This window comes from Peromyscus maniculatus, chromosome 12 (genome assembly GCF_049852395.1).
Source record: "Peromyscus maniculatus bairdii isolate BWxNUB_F1_BW_parent chromosome 12, HU_Pman_BW_mat_3.1, whole genome shotgun sequence".
NCBI lineage: Eukaryota > Metazoa > Chordata > Mammalia > Rodentia > Cricetidae > Peromyscus > Peromyscus maniculatus.
In genome coordinates this window covers 63,647,736-63,671,984 of record NC_134863.1, presented here as the reverse complement: position 1 = coordinate 63,671,984, position 24,249 = coordinate 63,647,736, and the positions used below count along the sequence as shown (strand labels likewise).

General features: G+C 35.5%; 1 protein-coding gene across 15 annotated transcripts in view; it reads left to right on the top strand.

Moving 5' to 3' along the window:
• Window positions 1–24,249, top strand: part of Robo2 (roundabout guidance receptor 2) — a 523,875-nt gene that overhangs the window by 385,992 nt on the left and 113,634 nt on the right. For all 15 annotated transcript variants that reach the window (XM_076549117.1, XM_042259491.2, XM_076549116.1 and 12 more), the window contains exon 6: window positions 20,483–20,610. In XM_076549117.1, coding sequence (XP_076405232.1) covers window positions 20,483–20,610 — 128 coding nt within the window. The remainder of the gene's footprint in view (window positions 1–20,482; window positions 20,611–24,249) is intronic.

The window sequence follows — 24,249 nt, the reverse complement described above, 5'->3', positions numbered from 1 at the left end:
TGCACACCTTTAATCCCAGCACCTTGAAGGCAAAGGCAGACAGGTCTCTGTGATTTTGAGGCCAGCCTGGTCTACATAGTGAGGCTTAGGAAAGCCACTGCTACGTAGAAGGACCTTGTCTCAAAACAACAATAACAACAACAAAATTGCTGAGACTATAAAGATTCTATAATTTTTAAAAGTTGAGTTTTAATTTGGGGATATTTTGATTTATAAAAGTAATAAAGTGTATACAGGGTTGCCTGTACATCTTGAACCCACTTTCACTTATTTCTAACATCTATGAAATATTTGTCACAGGTGATGAAAAATGTTGAAATAATTAAATACAGAATAAATATTTTTTTGGATGTAATCCATTTTTATTATTGTCTTTTTCTGCTCAAGAGAGCAATCCAAGAAATGTATTTAGTTGGGAATTGTAGACTTTGGGGTTTAGTTGAATGTTTTCCAGTCATCTTTGGTCTTTGACAAGTTCACAGTGTTCTTTAGCATTGCTGGCCTTGTATTCTTGAAGAGGAATACTAGTCAGATATGCCACAGGATATCTGACCCTATGTTTACATGTCTTTTTCACTTGGGTGTGTAGACTAGTTGTATGTTTTTGGTTTTCAGGGGGTTTTTTTGGTGGGAGGTGTGGGGTGGGGTGGGAGGGGTGGGGGTGGAGGTGGGGAGAGAAAGCCTCAAAGGTGGCCACCATCTCTTACACTGTATCAGAGGCTCATGAGTCAAGGACACAGACTGTTAGCCTGCTCCATTGTTTGTTGAGACTGTGGAGGGGCCCCAGAACAGCTTGACTACATGGCTGCCATGACAGGCTTAGGGGCCCAGACACAGCTTCTGTGAAAGGCTTGCTGGCAGGCAACACCCAGATCCAAGAAAAGCCTTAAGCTGACACCATCCAGGGATCCACCCAGGGATGAGGAAGTACTTGACATCCTAAACATTCCAACCAGTAGATAAGGTGGCCAGATGTCCCTGAGTCTAGCACACACCTGTTTTTTGTTTTACAGACAACTCCTAGACAATTGTCCCCCAATCAGGGTCCTGGACCCTGAAAATCCCCTCACCCCAACCTCTGCTATGACAAAAAGCCCCACCCCACCTGAGCTCGGGGCTCTCTGCTCTCACCACTGTGTTGGACAGATAGAGAGACCAAGCTCTATCAAGATAAATAAAGGCTCCTTGCTTTTACATATGGGATTTGGTCTCAGTGGTGGTCTTTTGGGGGGTGCCCATGATCTGGGCATAACAGAGATATTTTTGATGAGCATTATAAATCTCCCAGTCCATTCAAGTGCTGAGAAGATAGGCTGTGGCAGACACTATGCCTGCTTTAGTCTTGTTGAGTTTTTTAAAATTTTATTTTCACTTCATATGTTAACTTTATATATTCAATTTATTCTTTGCTTTCCTACATGTGTACTCTAATTGTTAAGTAAAATCGAGTCGAGATAAAAATACATGCTAGAAAGTTATGAGTTGATATTCAATTTTAAAGTGCCTTAAAAAACTAATATATAATTTAAGACTACTTTTATTTTCCCATTTTATTACATGTTAAGTGATAAATGTGACAACATTAGCTTCTCCACTATTTTCCAAGTTTTGTAAAAGTCGTTTGCTTTAAAGTTCAGGTTACTTGTGAAAAATCAAAAGTGCTATATAAACTATATTTTCAAAGAGTACAGTTAAATATGAAAAAACTCATAGTACTTTTTACAAAATGTTTCCATATTTTTGGCCTCTAGTCTTTTGCTACCAGGACTATACTATTACAGTACTTGTTGGACTAGTTAAATATTTTTAATCCATTAGGCAAATGGAAGTGTTAGCATTAAATCATAATGCTAGGGAGGCTCAATATGCAAATTGATGAATACTTTTATCCTGATGGAAGCCAGGCACTTTTTCTTCACTTCTCAGACTCCAATGATGTTTCAAAGAAGCTAATTCAGTCTTGATTTGTGCCTATTAGCATAAGTCTTACTTGAACATGAAAGGCAAAGAGACCTCTCTACTTGGGGAAGGATAACAGTAATGCTTTTCAGCAAGCCACACACTAGATCAACAACATTGATTCCATTTTGTTTTTATGTCTCAGACAAGGAAGATGACCATTGTTCTTTTAATGTAATTGGTGTGGGGAATGACATTTATTTGGCTTAATGTTTAATGAAATCTGAATATAGTTTGTGTAGTGGTTCAGGCTTAACATTTATAGTAAAGCTTTGTAGGGCAGCTGCATAGCCTGTAATTACTATGTAAGTAATATGTGACTATTTTTCTTTTGGAGGCTAGGGAAGCTTTTCAATTCATGTTTAAATTGACAAAATGCTGTGATAGCTACTGGAACCTTCAACACAGAAGAAGCGGTCTGTGCCAACCTTTCAGCGGAAAAGATGAAGTCAGGGAGGATCTTTGCCTTAGCTTCATTCATCCTAGTGAACATAATTTTAAAATAGTAACAGTGTGTCCATTTATTTTGTTTAGCTTTAGCCTCCTAAGCTTTCTCTTTTTGTGGAGCTGAATTATTCTTCTTATTATTTTTTACAGCTAGAATGTCTGATTGAGATAGAAGACATGGAAAGTCTAACAACAATCCTATGCCCAAACAGAGAAATGCTATTTAATGCTATCATTTTCCACATAATCAAAATGAAAAGATGACTTACATTGTATCGGTTAAGCAGTGTATAGTAATTTCTTGGAGAAGCATCTAAAGAAAGTAGATCATGACTGAAAATCAGAAGAAAAGAATTCCACTGCTTTTTTGTAACTATAAAAATCAACAGTGTATGTTTTTCAAGAGGGTTACAATAATGAGTTGAAAGAAAACAATACCATAAGGCCAGAAAGATGGCTTTGGTGATTGCTTTTCCAGATGTCCTCGGTTCAGTCACCCATACTGGATAACAACCTATTGTAACTCCAGCTTCAAGGGATCTGAAAACATCTCTGGCTTACATACACACACACACACACACACACACACACACACACACACACACGAATAAAGAGTAAAAATAGTATTTTTAAAGAAAAGTCTCATACAGCCCAGGTTGACTTTTTAAAATTCACTAGGTAGCAAAGGCTGGCCTTGAACTTGTAGCCATCCCGCCTTTCCCTCTCCAGGGCTGGTGTTACAGGCATGTACCAATACACCTGAGTACTTTCTTTTAATGACAAAATTTGGCTGAGTGGTGGTGGCACATGCCTTTAATCCCAGCACTCGGGAGAGAGACAGGTAGATCTCTGTGAGTTCGAAGCCAGCCTGATCAAGAAAAAATTTAAATACAAAATAAATACAAAAATACATAAATACAAAAAAAAAATAAGAAGGTAATCAGACTATGTAATGTTTTTCATTTAATAACCCATTTTCAGCTATGTAAATTATATAGAAGCAATAATTTATTGTTAAGTTCTCAGTTCTCTTCACCAGTTTCAAAAGTAATTCTTTAAAGCAAAGTGCAAGTGGTGGCTTTTGTCTTCATGGAATTGTAGGTTAATGAGACAAGAGTATAGATAACCATTTACATACTGAATACATCAAAGACCAAAGGCTGAGGTAGAACTCTTTCTTCTCAGTGCTGTATCCTCCCTGAATGTCAGGTGACCCTAGACCTTGTTCTTATTAGTATTCTTTGATCATCAGATGATTTAATATATGCTTTCACGCGATATTTTATGTGATAGAAGTTGCTAGACATTGTAATGAAGAGGGCAGTACACCATTCTGTGTCATCTAGTGCCATAAGATAAAGAGATTATCAAAAAGAGTAGATCAAAAATTCATATGCTGCAAACTCTATTAGTAAATTATAAGCCAACAAAGGAGCAAATATTACATGATTATGTACAAAGCAATAAGATCAAAACTGACTAGCATTTACTACAATATTCTATTCAATCTAACAGTGGGATGGAGAATTTAAAAAGCTCCTTAAAACTTGGGTAAAAGGATGGAAGATTATCCTAATTATGATCTCATCTGTAAACATTAAAGTACAGTCTGCATTTCAAGTTGTTAGCAAAATAACATAAATTGAACATTCAGTATATTTCATCATTCATTTGATTTTCACAAGTCACCAGGAGTTAGCGCCACAAGTTTTGTTTCCTTTTTATTTATTTTGTTTTCTAAACTAACTCTAAAGTGACACTAACTTCCTCAATAAGGATCTATAGTAGAGTAGAATGTTCATAATAGCTTTTCTGTGGGGGGAGAAAAGAAATAAAATATGCCATTTACATTCTTATGTATGACTGCCACTTCTAAATGCAGTTGATGGCTTCCATATAGTGTAGGTAATTCATGAATATTTCATAAAACAGAAAAGGGCCTAGAGAATAAGCATTTTACGAAATACAGTGCAAAATTCTATCAATTTTCCTCAGCCCACTGACAAGTTCCTTTTCTGAAGTCTATTTTAAGTGAGACTTTCCAAGGTTCTCAGTTCCATGGAATAGGAGATTCACAGAAATAGATGATTCTCTCCGAAGAGAACCTGAATAGAACCATTTATAGCCCCCTTTGTGTGCAATTTTGAACAAAGTGGCTCTTTACAGTTAGCCCTGGAAAATGTTCCTGTATTAATTGTCTGGAAGCGCTATTGTTTAGAACATGTGCCCCTCGGATGCAGGAGATGCTGAACAGGCACTCAGCTACCCTGCTGCAGAGAACTGTTATCCTCATGTTCAGTGTGAGCCTCAAGGACACGTGGTAATTTGTGCTTCTGATAAAAACCCACTTTGAATAGATTGGCTAGTGGAGACTGGTCAATTAAAACAATTTTAGAAAAAGACAAGGACTACTAAGAACATGGGAAAAGCAATATATTTCAAACATTGTCCAAAAAGGCGTCTATCCCCATGAGCCAAATAAACAAGGAAAAGTATAAATCAAAAATTGTCTTCAATGTTAAATAAGTATTTTACCCATTTCTTTGTAGGAAAAAAAAACCCTTAGAAACTGCAAGGGCAATTAGTATGGAATAATTTTGTGCCAATGCCAGTGTAAGTATGTAGTCTATTGTTCAGGTTGTTGGTGTGGAGGCCTTGTTCTGACACAGTTTGTGTGTGTCTGCCTCGACCTCTATCTTCTAACAAGGATATTTGACAGATTTCTTTACCAGTAAGAAGGACTGTGACCCTGGAGAAGCTATGTAAACTCTGTGTGTTTTACATCCTGAAGATACAGAACAAGAGTGTGATGTGGCTAGTGACTACCCTCTGCTTTGGCAGGTTCTAGCTGAGAGGTTATGAAATGATATGATTATTTCAAAGCACCATGAACACTATACAGTTGGTAAACACAGAAGGTGTTATAATACCATTTACTGAGTTCGGGAGTAGAGGATTAATGATGAAAAAACGGAGCATTCAATTTGGCTTAATTTCACATTCTTTTTCACCTGACTAAACAATATCTATAGAAATATTAAGTATTGCTTATTTAACAGATACCACCTTTGCTTTGAATTAATATAGACTCATTGGTAAATATTACCAACCAGTTTGCCAGGTCTGGAAAACACTACTTGTTTTTTTTCTCTGTCTGGAAAATTGTACTTCCTCCAGTACTAGGTCCCAGGCCCAGTGCCATCAGATTTTAAGTTGGGATCACAATCTTCCAGGTGTTCTAGTGAATTGCTGTTTTTATGCTTATAATGAGAATGGTGGCACCCCATTAAGAATACTTAAGAGAACTTGCCAGGTGCCATAAGCACTACTAAAAGCTCGTTTCTTACCACAATGATGTCATGTTAAGGGATGTTGTCACGGCATAATATGACTCTCATTTGAGAGATACAGAAACACATATTTATGGTAATTTAGTTTCCAACATCATGCATTCATATTAGTGACAGAAATAAGTTTATAATTTTCCCAACATGAAATCAGTATTCTAAACTAGTTTTTATATTTTTTGGATTAGTAATTGTTTATAAACTCAACCCAATTAAAATTTTATATTGTGTATAAAATTAGGTAATTGGTTTAAATTTCATATATATAAATATATATTGATATAGTAGATATGTAGATATATAGTGAAACACTTGAGGTGATTTTTAGAGAAGTTTTTAAAGCTACAAATAAATATTTGGCTACATGGAAAACTCAACTTGCAATAGTGTACATAATTTTGGAAACTGACGCTCGAAATTTTGTTTACATACTGGACTAATTGGAAGCTTCTATTGTTGCCAGGATGGAACTTTTCCTGTGTTTTCATCAAATAGGTGCTAATAGTTAGTGTCAACATAAAACTAATTGCCACCTAGGGTGGGAGATCATGGTGGCTGGTCCTATGACCACACTGGCCCATCTGTTGAGAATCTCAACATAGGACCAATGCTGGACCTGGCATTCAGTCTTTGCTTTGGCCAGCTGTCAACTCTCAATCTGGAACAAACTCAGGATATGAAGTGCACTGAAGTCAAGAGAAACTCTGACTCCCATTAACTGGCAGCTCTTGTGCTGTGTGTGGGTTGAGCCAAGACCAGGTGCCAGTTCTCAGGGCAAAAGGATCTGTCTGAGTGCCACCTGTCACTGGCATGTGTATATCACCCATCATGGAAGCCATGGTAGGTGTGCTTCTTCCATCAAAGCATCAGAGCCTTCAGGACCTTCAGACTCTCTGATTTGGGGTTGGGGGTAACAAGACAAGGACCATAGCCAAGGCTCCATAGTGACTTTGGCTCATCAGGAAATACTTAGTACTACAGGTGAATTGCTTTTTTTCCGGTAGAGATGCTTTCCCAGGTTCTTGTGTTATTTTCTTAAATGTAAACAACATTTAAAAAAATATTGTTGACTTAAAAAAAAAAAAGATTTTTAACACAAATTCTCCAAAGGCAATTTATGGTTAGAATCACTTGAATTACTTGTAATATCCCTAGGGCTTGTCTTAAGATATATTTCTTATTTCTGTTATTGTTTTATATAATTTGAATTATGACATGAATCTAAAGTGTAGATTTTTGGGAGATGATAACTTGTAATAATGAATGCAAGCAGCCATTTCTTGAAATATGTAAGTTAAATGGAATGTTTTCTGTGATATGTTTAAATCCATAAATAGCATAGTTCCATGGTAAAAGCTAAAAATAATCAGGAAAGTAGGGTGTTGCCTTTTTCTTCAATTAAAAAAACAAAAAATTAGAAAGGTGAAATGAATAAGTATGCAAAAATTAAGTTACTTGCACATCTACCATCCAATGGCTACCAATATTGATGTCTTATATACAACTTTACCCATTTCTGTGTTGTTTAAATAATTTAAATTCAGAATTGGTCTTTCTATTGTTTGTTTCTTTTAATTATTAATTTTTTATTTTGCAAATTTCATATATGTATATAAGATATAGATATCATATTCACCCCCACTATCCTCTCTTTCCCTTTTTTCAATTCTACTCATCCTCTGCCTTCTGCCAACTAGTTTACTTCCTATTTTCGTGTTTGTTTTGTTGTATGTGTGCAGGTCCTGTGCAAGTAGCAAGAAGGAGCATAAAGAACTTTTCTTGATACTTACTGCTTACATAGTCTTCTATAGAAAAATCCCAATAAAGATAAAAACCATTTTTATTACATTTTTCTTTTCCATAAAATATAATAATAATAATGATAAATTTTGCTTGCACTTTTATTGCTTAAACACAGATTTACTTGATTTGACTTGATTATTCTCATCATAATTCTATGCAGTAAATATTACTATCTGTATAAATGTGGTAACATAGACACAATGACAATAAATTTTCCAAGACATACTGCTATAAGAGACTTTGGATTTTTGATTCCTAAGTCCACACATTTGAACAGTGTCTGGAGGTGTTGAGCCTTTTCCATTTCTTTTTTTTTTTTTTTTGAAATTAGAAGATATTTTATTGATTGATAATTAATTTATTAATTAATCAATTGATTGCTATTTAATTGATAATAAAAACATTAAGCATCAAATCTTACATCATTAACAATTCATATAAGAAAATGTATGATTAGATGCATGTATTGGAAAATAAAAATGTTTAAAATTACACACATAATCACATCACAGTATGCATGTGGAAGTCAAAGTTCATCTTATGGGGATCTGTCTTCTCTTCTACCATGTAGACTCTGAGGACCACACTCAGGTTGGCAGATATCACTGTGAGCACCTTTACCTGAGCCACCTGGTCTGCCCAAGGGCAATGCTATTGTTTGCTTGTTTTGTGTTCTTTTAAAAGTTACACATTCATCTTTGCATGCTGAAATAGTAAACAGCTGGTTTGTTCTCTAGGAGATCCTTTTGCATTGATGATGCACTGTACCTTTTTTCTTTCAGGGGAGATTCTGTTTACATATTTCCTTTTTTTAAGATTGTTTATTATTTATTTATTTATTTATTTACAGATTTTTTTTTTAATTTTATTTTCTTATTTGGTCTTAAAGACTAGGAAGACACAATGTAGAACTTCTTGGCCTTGACGGATACTGTTTATCAGAGAGTCACAAAATACTGTGGGTAACAAAGCATTTATTGGATATAATTTTGCTCCTACAGTAATGATACACCATCAGTCTATGATAAACACACATTTTCTGAAATTGTTATGTGCACAATTTAGAATAAATTTATCCTTTTAATTTTTTTTTGCTAATATGATTATTTGTTCTTTCCAACATTGTTTCCAGAAATAGACAAAAGAAATCCCCAGAAACCATTAGGTGTCAAAGAAATCATGACTAAAAGAATCACAAAGTCTGAGAGACTTGAACATTAAGAGTTTACAGTTCCTCCTTTCTTCTTCACATTCCAACACAATATTCAAGACACCTTTGAATTTTTTGAAAGCATTTTTGATATTTGCTTGATGAGTTTTAATGAAAACCATACATAGTGAAATGCATTTTGATCTGCATTTAAGAAAACCACTTTTATTTATGTATATGTAACAGAGTCCAATTTTTATGTTTAAACAGAGAGGTCAAATGACTATTGGATTAATTACAGTTGTTGTTGCTCTGACAAAATATTGGACAAAAGCAATTTAAGAAGGAAGTGATGATTTGGGCTCAGAGTTTGAGGATCTGGCTCATCATGGGGAGAAGTCTCGGCAGTGGGAGTGTAAGGCAGCCAATCACATTACACTTACAGTCAGGAAGTGAAGAGAGAGGAATACTGGCCCTTAGATCACTTCCTACTTTTTATTCCAGACATCAACCCATGGAATGCTGCTCCCAACATTTAGAATGGGGTTCTCACTTCTGTTAAACTAATCTGGCAAGTTCTTCCCAGACATGGCCTTGGTCTCTTTAGTGATTTGAAGTCCAGTCAATTTGGCAATCATAATTAACCATTATAATTTTTAGTCTAACCAGTTTTAACCCTATAGTGGTAATTTATGTTTTAAAATTCATGGTGGAGTTGACTGGAGTTAGAAACAGTTACTTTATTAAGCAAGAAAAATGTAGCAACTTGATCATGGTATGTCATACTTGGTGAGATGACTTCTTAATTTCAGAGAAGTTAGAATGTGAAAAATAAACATCTTGTAATTTACTAACTATAGGAGTATTACTTAATATTTACAAGTGCTTTACATAGGAGTAGTTCATTTATCTTTCAGAATCACCTCAAGCAGCAAGTATGTGTTGCCATCCATAATTTACAAATGAAAAATGGAAGTGTAAAGTTAATTGATAGTAAGAGATCTGGAATGCAGAATCATCGGTTCCAAAGCCCACTCTCTTAACCACAATATACAGTAATATATTATGGAGCATACATAATTTTAAAATCAAAGAACCTACTAGTTAAAATTAAAGTTTTTGAGGGTCTACTGGTTTTGCACTGAGAATTGTAAAGCATAGAATTAATGTTTTGAACAGCCTTGATGAAAAAAGCCCCTTGAAGCTTAGAGACAGTGAAAAATATGCTCAGGGTTGCAGTTCCAACATGTGGCCAAGTTGAAAAGGCCCTGTTATCTCTGATGATAAAAACATGTACTCATTCCTCATTTGGTAAGTGGAAGAATGTGCATTCCACGCTTCAGTCAGCAGCTGCTGTTGTTCTTTAGTTTTGACTCTCACTTATTACTAAAAGGAAATGAGCTGAACTCATTACTGTATTGTGGTGATATATTGTGTACCATAATAAACTTTGCTTGAAGATCAGAGAACAGAATAAGCCACTAGATTAAACATGGAGACCAGGGAGTGGTGGCACACACTTTTAATCCTAGCACTCAGGAGGCAGAGATCCATCTGTGTCTCTGTGAGTTCAAAGCCACCCTGGACTACATGAGATTGACTCAGCCTAGGAGAGAAAACAGAGCTAGGTAGTTGTGGCACAGGCATTTAATCCCAGTACTGGGAAGTACACACACCTTTAATCCCAGAAAGTGGTGGCTGGGCAGAGAAAGGTATATTAGGCGTGAGGAGACAGGAACTAAAGGCTTTTTGGCTGAAGCGTCCCTTTCAGCTAGAGGCTTTTTCGGCTGGAGATTTTCCGGTGAGGACTCGGAGAATTTCAGTCAGGGAATTTATGGAATTGGTGAGGTGAGACATGGCAGTGGCTTGTTCCTTTGTCTCTATGATCTTTCAGCATTCACCCCAATATTCTGGCTCTGGGTTTGTATTAAAAGACCTATTATAATTCTTGTTACACTATATCTTTTTTCTCTATGTGCCCAACTAACTTTGATGTATTCATCAGAAATCATGAGTATCCTAGCCTATGACTGACAGCTGATATTTAGCTCTACATTTCAGTGCAACAGTTTCTCAACTGGGGAAATTTGTTTCTTCCCACTCCCCAGGTGTCATTGCATAATGCTTTAGGGTGAACTTCCATTGGTTGCTCACAACATTTCATGGGTAGTGGCCAAGAGTGCTCCAAAAATGCCTTCTAGGAAGAGGGAATACCATTGCAAAGGATAAGCTAAAATATCAATAGTTCTAAAGTCAAGGAAATCTAAGATAGTGGGAAATATGAGATAGGCATTGATCAAATGATATTTAAATATTTGTTTTGTTTTGTATTTGAGGCAGAGTCTCAAAAACAGAATAGCTTGGCCTGTAGTTTATTGTGAAGCTGAGAGTAACCTTTAACTCATAATTCATCTCAACTTCTGAATTCTTGGGATTACATTTTATGCCACCATGCTAAGTTGACTTTTATTTTATATTTAGGGCAGAAATGATGGACTATAATTCAAGTGAGCATATTCCAAATATAATGGTCTTTTCTCACTTCCTTATATATGAAGCTTGTGTCATTAGAGATGGACAAATAATACTATTGTAGGATTTAACATAAACATATCACTACTTAACACATGAAGACATTTTGGCTCGCTAATGCTAAGGAATGAAAGGATTTTTGCATATTTTGTTTTTCTTAATTGAATTTTTTAATGTTTTTGAGAATATTAGGCAGGATTATTATATTTATAAAATTAACATTCCTCCTTTATTCCCTTCACTTTTTCCCATGTACTTTCCAACACCCTTTCAAATTCATGACTTCATTATTACTGATATGTATATATGTATGTGTTTATATGTATGTTTATATATATATACATATTTGATAAATATATACCAACAACTTACTGAGCTCATTTATTGTTGCTTACATGTACATGCTTAAGGGTTACCACTTGAAATTGAATAAATTGTTAGGGTTCTTGTCCCTAGAGAAAAATAATTCCCCCTCTTTCAGCAGTTTAGTTCTAGGGTGGGTCCTCATGAAATTTTCATCTTCCATATTGGCCCATCAAACAATGCTGTCATGGTACAGGTCTTGTTTAGGAAGCCATATTGTTGATAGTTCATGGATACAGCTTCCTTTACATGACTAGAAAACACTGTCTACTAGCAAGTACATTGCTTCGCTAATGCTATGAAATAAATGTATTTGGAATATTTTCTAGAATATATAAGGCAAAATTTTTCTTTGCTCATTGAATTATTGCTGAGTTGATGAAACCAGTCACCCTATGTAGATGCAGTTCTAAATCTGCATTTTTCAATCAGATTTGCCAAGCAACAAGTTACTTGATACAACTAGTTGTCAGAAGTGCCCCCTTTAGGATGTGTTAAAGTTCCAAAGCTTTCCACAGTCATATTTTATGAAGGCATTTCTAGGACAAAAGAAAAAGTTAAGAGAGCCTTTTTGGTTTTCCAGAGCATTGCTCAGACTAAACATCCCCAAGTGACAATGTCATACCCTCCTTAGCTCAGCTATGCTCACTTGTAAAGCTTATTTATTACTCCCATCTCAAAGACTGCAAGCATAGGACCTGCATATCAAAACAGATGTGTGAGCCTATGGATTCTTGTGGAATTAATAGCTGAGATCCTCTTCTAAAAGATTTGAGAGTCAAGGTTAATTTCTTGCCAAATATCTGACTGTGAGATATAGCCAATGTTCCAAGTATGATATTTGAATTCTAGTCATATTGTAAAATCAAATTACCTTGCGAGAGTCTAAGCCAATTGGATAATTATTTCTAAATGAAAGGATAATTGAACCCGCTTCCACAACTTTCTTTCAACATGCTTTCCTAATTGTGAAATATTTGTCATTTTTACAGTAAAATTTCAATAGTCCTTTGAAATAGGCACTATTAATTACTGTATTAATTTTCTTAAAGAGGAGGAAAATCCACAGTCATTTAGAACACTGGGTAACATGAGCTTCATTGAAATCAAATTATGTTTTGTTCTACTTTGTTATTTATGATGCAGTACAGTATTTCATTAAAAAATATTTGTTAATACTTTGTGTCAGACACTGAGGTTGTCTGGAATGTCTGAGGTAAGGCACTCTTCACTTTTCTTATCCACCCCTTGCCAGAGAGCTAGCCATTAAGAAAGAGCTAGACTTCCTTTATGGCATTGGGAATAAATATCTGGGTAAGTGAGAGAGAAATAAGTTTTATAGACAGGGTTAGAGGTTGCTTCGAAATCAGAGGAGTTTTTACAGTGGTGATATATCTTTTAGAGGTGGTCAAAAATAAGAGCAAGATGACGAGAAGATGGACAGTGATTGCTGAGAACTGCAGGCTGTGACCTTAGTAGTTAACCACAAACTTACACTGAAAATTGATGCCTGGAAGACTCGTCAGCGTCTACCGTTATATCAGAATACTGAGAGGCAAGGACCCGCAGCCACAGACTACACAGATTAAGATGTCCAGCAGGAGGATTTGAGATTAGTTCCGTTGGAGATACTTCCCTAGCATGCTTGAAGCTCTGAGTTCAATTCTCACCAGAGAAAACAAAATGTTTAGGGAGTTCTTGTTTAGGTTGGCCGCATGGTTTGGCCATTGGGGAAGTCCCAGCTATGATATAGCTTAATTGCAGAGAGAGAGAGAGAGAGAGAGAGAGAGAGAGAGAGAGAGAGAGAGAGAGAGAGAGAGAGAGAGAGAGAATGCATCTTGTATGTGGTCCAAACCCAGGATCCTTGACAGTTGCACAATGCATGCTCTATTTGACCTTATTAGACTGCGAGCTGAAATCTGCTCTTTGTCAGATAGTCAACTGCAGTTTCTCAATATGGATGTTTTAAACATTGTGTCTTGTTTATTTCCTCCCAGCTTTGTAGTTTGAAAATGCCTTTCTTCTCCTGGCTGTACAAAAGGGAATGCAGTATTAGAGGCCTCCCTTATCTGTATGTCTGGAAATACAAGTAACAAGGAATTCTTCATGCACTATGTTTGTCTATGCAAATACACCCTTGGTAAAGTTAAATTTTAAAATAAGAAACAGTAAGAGATTAAAAACAACTAATAATAAAAAGAACTACCAAAACACAAGCTAATAAAAGTGATTTACTTTTCTCTCTTCTTTTTCTCTTCTTTCATCTATCTATCTATCTATCTATCTATCTATCTATCTATCTATCTATCAATCATCCATCTATGTATCTGTCATCTATCTATTATCTCCATTTATCAATCAATCCATCTATCTATCTATCTATCTATCTATCTATCTATCTATCTATCTATCTATCTATCTATCTTCCATCTATGTATCTATCATCTATCCATCCCCCATATATCAATCAATCTCTCTATCTCTATCTCTATCTATCTATCTATCTATCTATCTATCTATCTATCTATCTATCTATCTATCTATCTATCTATTAAAAATAAACAATACTTTTCAGGCCAAGGATGATCATAAATGAAACTGTGAAAATGGAAGCCATGAATAAAGGGTACTTTTTAAATAGGGATCCTCCATCCCTGGTTAATGTTGATAGGGGGAAATCACCCAAGCCTAGATTTGGAAGTGGCAAAGGAAGGAAGAGATAATGGTAGCTTTTAGAAAAATTTCCCAGCTTTAAATGTTAGTTATAATATAATTTGGTTAATTGGATAAGTAAGATTTTAAGTTTTGTGTTTCATAGACATTTCTGTGTCTGCATATCCAACCTCAGGACATAGTGACACACTGCTGTATTTTACCAAGTTTATATTTGAGAATTACAAAGTCCTTTAAAAACTAAGAAATCTCGCCGGGCGGTGGTGGCGCACGCCTTTAATCCCAGCACTCGGGAGGCAGAGCCAGGCGGATCTCTGTGAGTTCGAGGCCAGCCTGGGCTACCAAGTGAGCTCCAGGAAAGGCGCAAAGCTACACAGAGAAACCCTGTCTCGAAAAAGCAAAAAAAAAAAAAAAAAAAAAAAAAAAAAAAAAAAAAAAAAAAACTAAGAAATCTCATAATATTTAAAGGTTGCCATTTTTTGTTGTGGCAGATTAATAGCTATTCTGAAGAACACATGGCCTGTGGGCTAAAGATTAGATATTCCTGCTGGAGATTTCAGAACAAAACAGAAAGTTCAATCATGAGTGACTTTGTATTTTAAAATTTCACTATGTATTTGAGTAAAACTGCAGTTTGAATTACCTTTTGCAATTAATTCTATGGTAAGAGTAGCCATTCTTCATATTTTCTTGGGTTATTTGTCCAGAATTGATTGTGATAATTCCTGAATGAATAGCAAGACTCACTTACTCAAATTCTAAACAAAGCATGCATAATAATTGCAAATCAAATGTCCATGACATCATTTGCCTTGTAGAAAGTGGCTCAATCTTTGGCCACCAAATAGAAGTTCTGTATTAGTCATTTATTAGTCATGTGATCTAAGATATTGCCTTTATGATACACCTTGGATATTACCGATTAAGTATTGCACATGATTTAGGTTTCTAGAAATAATTACATGATTTTAATATGTTCAAGTCTTATCCATGAAAGAATTTAGGAAACATTACTAATTTAGCTATTAATGGTATTAATTTAGGAAAAGTACACAATCTGTTTTTCATTCAAGATTAATAAGAGGGTAACTTTTTCCAGGAAAGAGTGGTGAAGATAAATGCTATGACTATAGTTTATAGGGAGTTGATAAATAATCTTATTGAGAGTTTGGTTTTTTTTTAGGAGAAACAGGGACAGTACTGTGGGTGATCAAACTCTGAACCTTGGAACATACTAGACAAGTATCCTCCATCCCTGGCCCTTATTTTTAAAAGGTTGTTTTCTATGTCTATGACATTCACTGTACAAAGACATGTTTTTGAATGAGTCATTTTAATCAGTTAATAATCTCATAAGATTAATAAAGGATTTATATAATAAAAATACCCTTGTGTTGAGAGCAAGGCAATAGACCATTAGGCCTTTTGGTAGGTTTTTTAGTTTATAAAGTTCCATAGTGAAATTTTCCTGAATGTGAAAGACCTATTATTACAGGCTTTTCAAATTTAAAATAGTCCAAAATAAATAAATATTTTTAGTTCTTTGGATTCATGGAAATATAATATAACTTGAAAAAAAAACTTTCAAATTTTTTTAATAAAAAAAAATACCAGGGCTGGAGAGAGAGGCACATACTGCTCTTGCCAACAACCAGAATTTGGTTCCTAACATCCACCTTGCGTGCCTTACAACATCCTATAACTCCAACTCCACAAGAGTCAGATGCCCTTCATCTCCTTGTATACCATAATCACATGTACATACCCACTTATACGCTCAGAAACTTACACATAATGGAAAATAAACAGACTTTAAACTAATAATAATATTTACTTTCATAGACATTGAATAATTCCTGCTTCATAATAATTCATAGTTCTTAGTAATGCATAGTTCATAATAATGTATAGTTCATTACAATACATAGTTTCATGACTGACTATCTTAACTTTTAGTAAAGTAGATGCATACTAAAAGTTGTGAGTGTTAATACAAACACTTGCTCTGGAAGATCAGCCAGAAATCTTAGATTAAGTTGTAAATGGTTTTTAAAAAGTAAAAGACATTGAAGAAATAAGTTTTCTCCTATGAAAACAGATGCTTTTATGATGAGAATTATCATTCAGGAAGTTTTATGGAATCCTTATATTATCCAAACAAGGTGAGGAGAGACACAGGCTTTCAACATGGAAAATTTCTAGATTATCCTAAAAATTTAGTTTATATTCCGTTTATTGGTCCTCTGCAATTCTATTCCCATCATCAAAGGCATGAAGCCCCTATTTTAATATAGTCAGAAGAGTCAGAAAACTGTAGTAACTTTCTATCATACAGATCCAATTTGAAATTTGCACAATAGGGATTGAGAAAATAAGGTAATGCTACAAAATTTTCAAGTATTGCCTGATATTTTCAATTAATTTTCATTTATAGAAATTTTCTTCCTACTATGTATGATAGGAAATTTGCTATGTATAGCAGGACTATATAAAGAAATACAATAAATTTCCTTATGGAAAGTGAGAAATGATTTTTAGAATGTAGCATTTTGTTTCCTAAAATAATCCGTAGTAATTATTTCTCTTTTGAGACATTTTTAGTATTATTCATCAAATATCAAAACACATGGACAGTACCTTCTAGACAAACTGTTATTTATAATTGTTAAAGTAAATTTACTCTGTTTTGTTTGTTGTTTAGCTGAACAGATGGTAATGGTTTTGACACAATCAAGTTGCTCTTCCCTTTTTTTTGAACCCCCCAACCCCACCTTTGGGGTAAAAATCATACAGTAAAACAGAGTTTCTGGGCCTACATCGTCACAGCTGGTCACCAATCAATCTGAGTTCACGGTACAGTGATGATCGCACATGTTGTCCAGGGGCCAAATCTGATTGGGTTGTATCTTTCGGCGGTGGTTCACATCAAAAGAAAAGAAGATACATCTAGAGTAGCAACTGACAGCCCGGGATAACACAACTGTCATTAATCAAACCTGGCAACAATGGCTTCCTTCATACAAGTCCAAGTCAGGCAGATTTCACAACGAAAATCATCTTGTTTGTAGTAAAACTGCCTCATCAGAAATATTCTTCCTCTGTTTCATTTTCTGTTTTTAATTAAAATAGGCAGTGCTACTATATGCCACGCATATATAAAATTTCACTCTGCTGATAGGTGATTTTGTATAAAAGCATGCTCTACTCATTTATAATTTATTTCAGACTAAGTAAAGACAGTTAAAAACAAATTGAAGGATACCTGATAAGAGAAATGTAATTAACTTATATGTAGATTGATAAATAGTCATGAGGCTCCTATAGTTCTGATTGTTAAAAAGTATGGATACTGTTAGTTTTGAGGGATTCATAAACCCTGACAGAATAATCAACACAATACATTACCTGATAGACATGTATAAGAAACAGCAAACATATCCAACATAAAGGTGGGCTTTTTCTATTGTAATAAAGAAATGTACTGATAGTGGCTTATAGTCCCTTTATATACCCGACAACAATATAATCAGCTTTTTATTTAAAGTTGCATCAGGAAATAGGCATTTTCTACAGGTTGCCTATCATCTTGCTGTCACATGTGGAAACACATTATACACCACAAAGACCTTAAATGGAAGTATGATAGTTAGGTTTTTATTGTCAGCTTGACACAGTTGAGAATCACCTGGGAAGAGACCCTCACTGAAAGATGGTCTTCACCAGGTTGGCCTGTGGGCTTGTAGTGGAGATTGTTTGATTTCATGTTAACTGAAGTAGGAAGAACTGCCCAATCATCTTTTGTGGAGTAAATGCAAAGGAGTGACAGACTGACCTTTGGCATGCATATGGCGATGGCTCTCTTCTGACTATGGGTGTCACATGACCTCTGCTGCTTCTGCGACTGCCTTCCTGTGATGCTGATGGACCGTAAATTTTGAGTCAAAGTCAACATTTTATATTATTGCCTACATAAATTGAATGCTTAGCAGAAAACATAACTATTTTTTTTGCACATGAAATCATCTGTGATATATGAGTTTGCTCAGTGATGTAGCAGAAGGATACTTCTGAGATTAGAGTTCTCTATATTTATACATTAATTTTTAAATTATTATATAATATATTTAATCAGCAACTCTTCCTCCATATCATTACTCTTTCGCACTTTCTTAGCTTAGGATTTATCTTAAACTGTAGTAATAGCCATCCTTATAGATAAACATGGTAATCGACCATCCTTGAAGCCATTCACATTTATATAGAATTCATATTAGCAGGAAACAAGGCATTAATTGTACATCTCTTGAGTTCTTTGTATGTATAATAAATAGCTCTTATGAATTATGCTTTCCTCTGGCTGTGCTGTTTCTACTTATTTCACAGCTATAGCTGGCATTCCTTCTATTGAAACAGACATTGTTATTAGACCAATTTTGTTAATGGGATAATTCTTACCCAAAGAATTTAAATACTTGTCCACTGTTAGAAACACAGGGTGACCTTGTTGTTAAAATTTGGCTAATAGGTGCCTAAGTCTGTGCTTTAAGTGACTTGTATAAATTTTAGAAGTTCTGTTACTAATAGTATGCTGAGGGCATTTAGTGAAACAGACAAGATGACCCCCTTCTTGGAAAAAGACAACCATGAAAACTCTAAAACTCTAATAGTTCTAAGTAGTACAGAATCATTAACATGTGTCTGCAGTTCAAGAGGGGAGTAGCTATATTTCTTTTTGGCGCAGTTAGGGAAGGTTTCAAACACAGATAGTGAATAAGGCCTTCTTAACTCTTAAACCATGGTCAATAGAAAAAAAAATCAAGGTAAATATATAATCAGAGAAATCAATACCATGATTAAAGACAGAGGAGCTTGGGAGGTCCAAGCCACTGACATGCTTGATAGACAGACATTACATTTGGTCATGCCAGTGTATATAAAGTAAAACTGTCATTAGTAGAGACAAGGCATTTTTGTTGTTGCTGTTATCGTTGTTATTTTTATTTGTTTTTGTTTTTAAAACTAATGTTAGAAGTAGAACACAACTAATTACAGGGCTCTTTGAAACCAGCTGGGCAGGGTGGGGGGAGGGTGTCATTTAACACTTAAGAAGCTCAAGCAGAATTATGAGGAGTCCAGTCACCTCCAGTGACTTAGTGAGTTTGAGAGCCTGGGCTACATGAGAGCCTGTCAAAAAGGAATCAATCAACCAATCAAACAAACAAACAAAAAACCAAGAGAAAGAGAGAGATCAAGGCTAGAAACCTGTCTCAATTCTTAAAACAATATGTCCCAATGAGTATCCAACATGCAGAATCAACTAAAACAATTTTTCGGGAACATTTAAATAACTGTGCAGCATGTGGAAAAAGGAAAGCAGTGTAAGCTATCATAAACTACCAGAAAAAAAAAACTGTTTGGAAAACATTAGTGAAAATTGAGAGGAAAGGTCATAAGTGTGGAAATCTGATAGTATTATTTTCTGGCTTGTCTAATTGAAAACTTAGAGTTGTATAGGAATATAGTCTCATTGCAAGGCACCAATTCCGGTAAATCATGTTAATGTTGTATGTTGTAAACTTATTTTGAAATTGTTTGTTATTCTCTAAATTTAAGAAATAAATCATTGTGAATGAGCTTGGGCAACACATTTCCAAAAGCTGCTTCAAGTCCATTTCAAGTGTCCATATAGGGAGTTGGAAAAAAAACCCCAAAATACAAAGTAACACTTCACTTATTTATTTTTTTAATCAGTGTTCACTTTGTCAACTTCTCAGTATATAAGACAAATATTTCCTCTTTTAATATATTTTAAGTTTCTTATATTTACAATGCCTAAAAATCATATTAAATACATTATGATTAACTTACCTAATAATAAAACACAAGTGACCCCAAAAAATGTATAATATTTTCCTTATTTGTGGAGAGTCACCAAGGATAGGACAAATTGGAGAGCTTGCCTTTCATAGTTTCAAAGCATAACAATTTACACAATGTAAAATGAATGGGTAACTGGCAAGCAACTAGTGGTCAGTTGTAAAATTAGTGATCTGATTTTTAATAATTTTCGTCTGAATGAGTGTAATATGTGTCTAGATGTTTGTGTATATAAAACGCAATATAAAAAGGGATGAATGAGGATTACTATCTATATGCAATAGCTATATGACTGATGCTGTTTAATAATGCTGGTTCCTATTCTACACAGGTACGATATCAAAGATGACTATACCCTGAGAATTAAAAAGGCCTTGAGTACAGATGAAGGTACCTATATGTGTATCGCTGAGAATCGGGTAGGGAAAGTGGAAGCCTCTGCTACTCTCACTGTCCGAGGTAAGAGACTTGAAGCATCAAAGAAAATTGAACCAGGAGCCTAATATTTTGATCAGTTGGTAAGTTCATGACTGCTCAAAATAGTAGGAACTGCTGGGCATGGTAGCCCACACACAAGAAGCAGTCACAGAGGGATCACAAATGGGAAGCCAGGCTGCTCTCTATAGCAAAATGTTTCAGAGTAAAGGAATATATTATACAGTTTTAGTATTATAATAAACACTCTGGTGCTTTTGCCTTCCAAATCATTAATTGAAATAAAGTGACTGCTTAAATGGTTCTTTCTCTCTGTGTGTCTCTCTTTCCTTCTTTCCTTTCTTTTTTTTCACAGAATCCATAAAAGAATTTGACTTCCAAATGCACTGACCGGCTCTGAACTAGTGTTCCATTTAATCTCAGTTAATATGATAATAAACTAATTCAGACAGTAGCCGGTTCAGTCTGCTAGATGGTCTACCACTTCTGATAAACAGGGAACATGAGTGACCTTCCTCTCAGGGGATAGACACACCTCCAGATAGAAATACCTCACTTCTCCCTTCTTGTTTGAAGATGGTTGCCAAAACTGCTGGTAAAGACTGACTTACATTTCTCTTCACATGTCAGCTTGAACTTGGGAATACAAAGGATCCAGTCTCTAACCACAGATAACATATGCATTGGGCCTGTTTTCAAGCTGCTTCGTTTCAACTTGGCTTCACTTCGGGCTTATGGTTGCTAGGGAGGTTGTAAGCCACTACTTCTCAGTTTGATGCTGCTACTCTATCCACTTGCCCGCAGTCGCTATTGACACCAATGGCTGGCTCCATGGAGACAGTATGAATCTCATCCCCCTACAGAGCAGGATTACGGAGTTCTGTACCTTTGTACATGAGAGTATCTTTCAGTTTGCTAAGACCAACAATTATTGCTTTTTTTTTTCCTTTCATGATTCACATTTGGTTGTAGCTCTTTGAGATCTCCTTCATTTAAATATATCAAGCTGTCTATGATCTCTGTCTCTGAAGTCTTTACAACAGAAGATATTAAAAGATATCCCCTTTGTCTCAGGGCTGTGTTGTGAGGACCCAAAAAAACGGGCAGTGCCTAAGCATTTGCCTGGTGCTACCTACTCATTCAACAGACAGAGCAAGTAGAACAAGGTGAAGGGCCCTGTCTAGGGTCATACTACTGATCTGTGGAGAAGTGAGAGCAAGCACTCACTTTTCTCCCATTGTGGGGCAATGCTCTGGCCTTGTCATGTAGGTAAAATTATTTTATAGAGTTACATGCATTATGGGCTAATGGTGAATGAACCCAAACTGGAGAGGCCTCCCCTGGTACAATCTAGTCTCCAGGATTCTTCCCAGTCTTGGCTGTTTTCTAAAAGTACACTGAGTATGCCTGGTGTTTTGTCCTTCTTCACAGCAAGAACATTCCTGTAAAAAATAGTCCTGGGCATGGGCTACCATGAAGCAACAGGGTTGGTTTAACTGTTTAAGGGACTCCTCACTCTGAATCTCCTGTTTGTACAATGTTCTTTGAATTTATAGTTAGTTCATACACTGACAAACACAGCCACAATAAGTTAAAGATCTTCATCTATGGGAGCCTTTGTTATCTAGCAAATCTTTATCATACCTTCACTCATACCTTCTCTAATCTAATTTCAGGTGATAAGTCTAGTCAAAACATATTTTTGAAATAATTTGAACATTCTACTCACTGGTATATACGTGGTCTCTGAAAGTTTATGGAAGCTTTCAAATTCTTCTTTATTCAACACTGTCCTTTCACATGTACATTTAAGACATCTCAGGCTAAGAAAGTATCTCGTTCATAGAACTGTTGAGAGTAATCACGGCACAATAGAACGTTCAACAGCACAAAATAAGGGTTTAAAGTTGTTGTTTGTATCTTTTCAGTAACATTAATATTGTCATCCCAAGAGCATAAAGATCTGTGCCTATAATTTTAGCATGTGAGACATTGAGACAGAGGAACTGTAATGAATTGGAGGCCAGCCTGAGTTACAGTGACTTTCAGGCCAGTGCAGGCTACATAGTGAAACTGGGTTTTAAAACAAGCAAAACCCAATCAACGAAGCAAACAAACATTGCTGTTTTTGAATATCACTATTCTAATATATAATAATTCAAATGGTAAGGATGGAGTAGATGGAGGTTGTAAAATATGGTATTACTACTTATATATTTATTTACTCTTTCATGTATATCTCTGTCTGCATGCACATCTGCACACACCAGAAGGCATCACACCCCATTATAGATTGTTGTGAGCCAACTTGTGTTTGTTGGGAATTGAACTCAGGACCTCTAGAAGCTCTGAGCCATCTCTCCAGTCCAATTTTCTTATATAATTAACAGTAACAGGTTGACTATCTAGTTCATATAGCTGAAGAGTTCATCCTAAAAAAATTGTGAGGATATAAATCAGTCTTTCTGTTTCTGTTTCTTTCAGTGACTTACTGCTGTTAAATGCTATCAGTTTTGAAATGTTTGCTTTCTGCTAGCATACCCCTGTCTACTGGTAGAACTCTGTTTAAAATTATGGAAATTTGTTTGGTTGTTTCCATATTCAAAACACCAATTTAAGGGAAGGGAATAACTAGTCGTGTTTCAAAGGTGTTAACAGAAAAACCAATCTCCTGATAAACTGATTTGGAGAACAATTCATGAAGTTCTCTGGCCCTAAATAACAGAGGTAGACAGGGACACTCTTTTATAACATATGCTTTCTGAGAGTTATGTACTCTTCCAGTTAGGGAATCATGTTTATTTCTAGACTCACTAGAATTGTTTATAGTAACATAAAGCACTACTAAACCTAAGGTTCTCTAGAGTGAATTAGCGGTGTTCCTTCTGGACTATGGTTATCCCAAGAGCTTAAGTTAAGTACTCCCAGGTACAGAATAGGGTCACAAAGACAGAGGGCATTTTTGCTTCCCGAGTAGACATTGCTATAGTACTGTTGAAACTTACCAGTCTTGAACCCCCTGCCCACCATGCATGAGATGAGATGCTTCCTCTCATCTCTCAATAGATGGATGTTGGCAGCGATTCCATTGCACCTCACCTTTACCCTTGCACAGCTTTGCTCCCACAAGAATTTATAAGTTAGGAAAAGGGTTTGAAGGAGTTTGAAGTTGAAGGAAATAAGTCAGGGATCCTTGGGTGAATCTTTGATCTGATAAAAAAAAGAAATTATGCCACAACACTCATTTGTCTCCAGGTAACTAGCAGGAAGCAAGCATCTGTACCCCTGAGAGTGAAGATGCTTTCTCTCTCTTTTTTTTTTCCAATGGCCCTGTTCTTTTTCTCCTAACCCATTTGTTTTCTATTACATTCATTTTCGTGTAAACATAGATCAAAACAGTTTAGACAGTTGCTAACACTTGCTTATCAGCACTGGCATGCTTCATTAATTAGATCATAAAGGCTTTGATTATTTACCAGCCAGATATATTTATTGATTGTATATGACAAAAATATAGCAACTCATGCAAATAAAATTGTGTACTCTCACCTACATACTCTGAGCATAATTTTAGATACATTTATTCATTTTCCATCCAGTTCCACCCCCCCCCCCCAAATATCTCCCTTCTCCTCTAGATTCACTCCTTCCCCATCTCCTCCT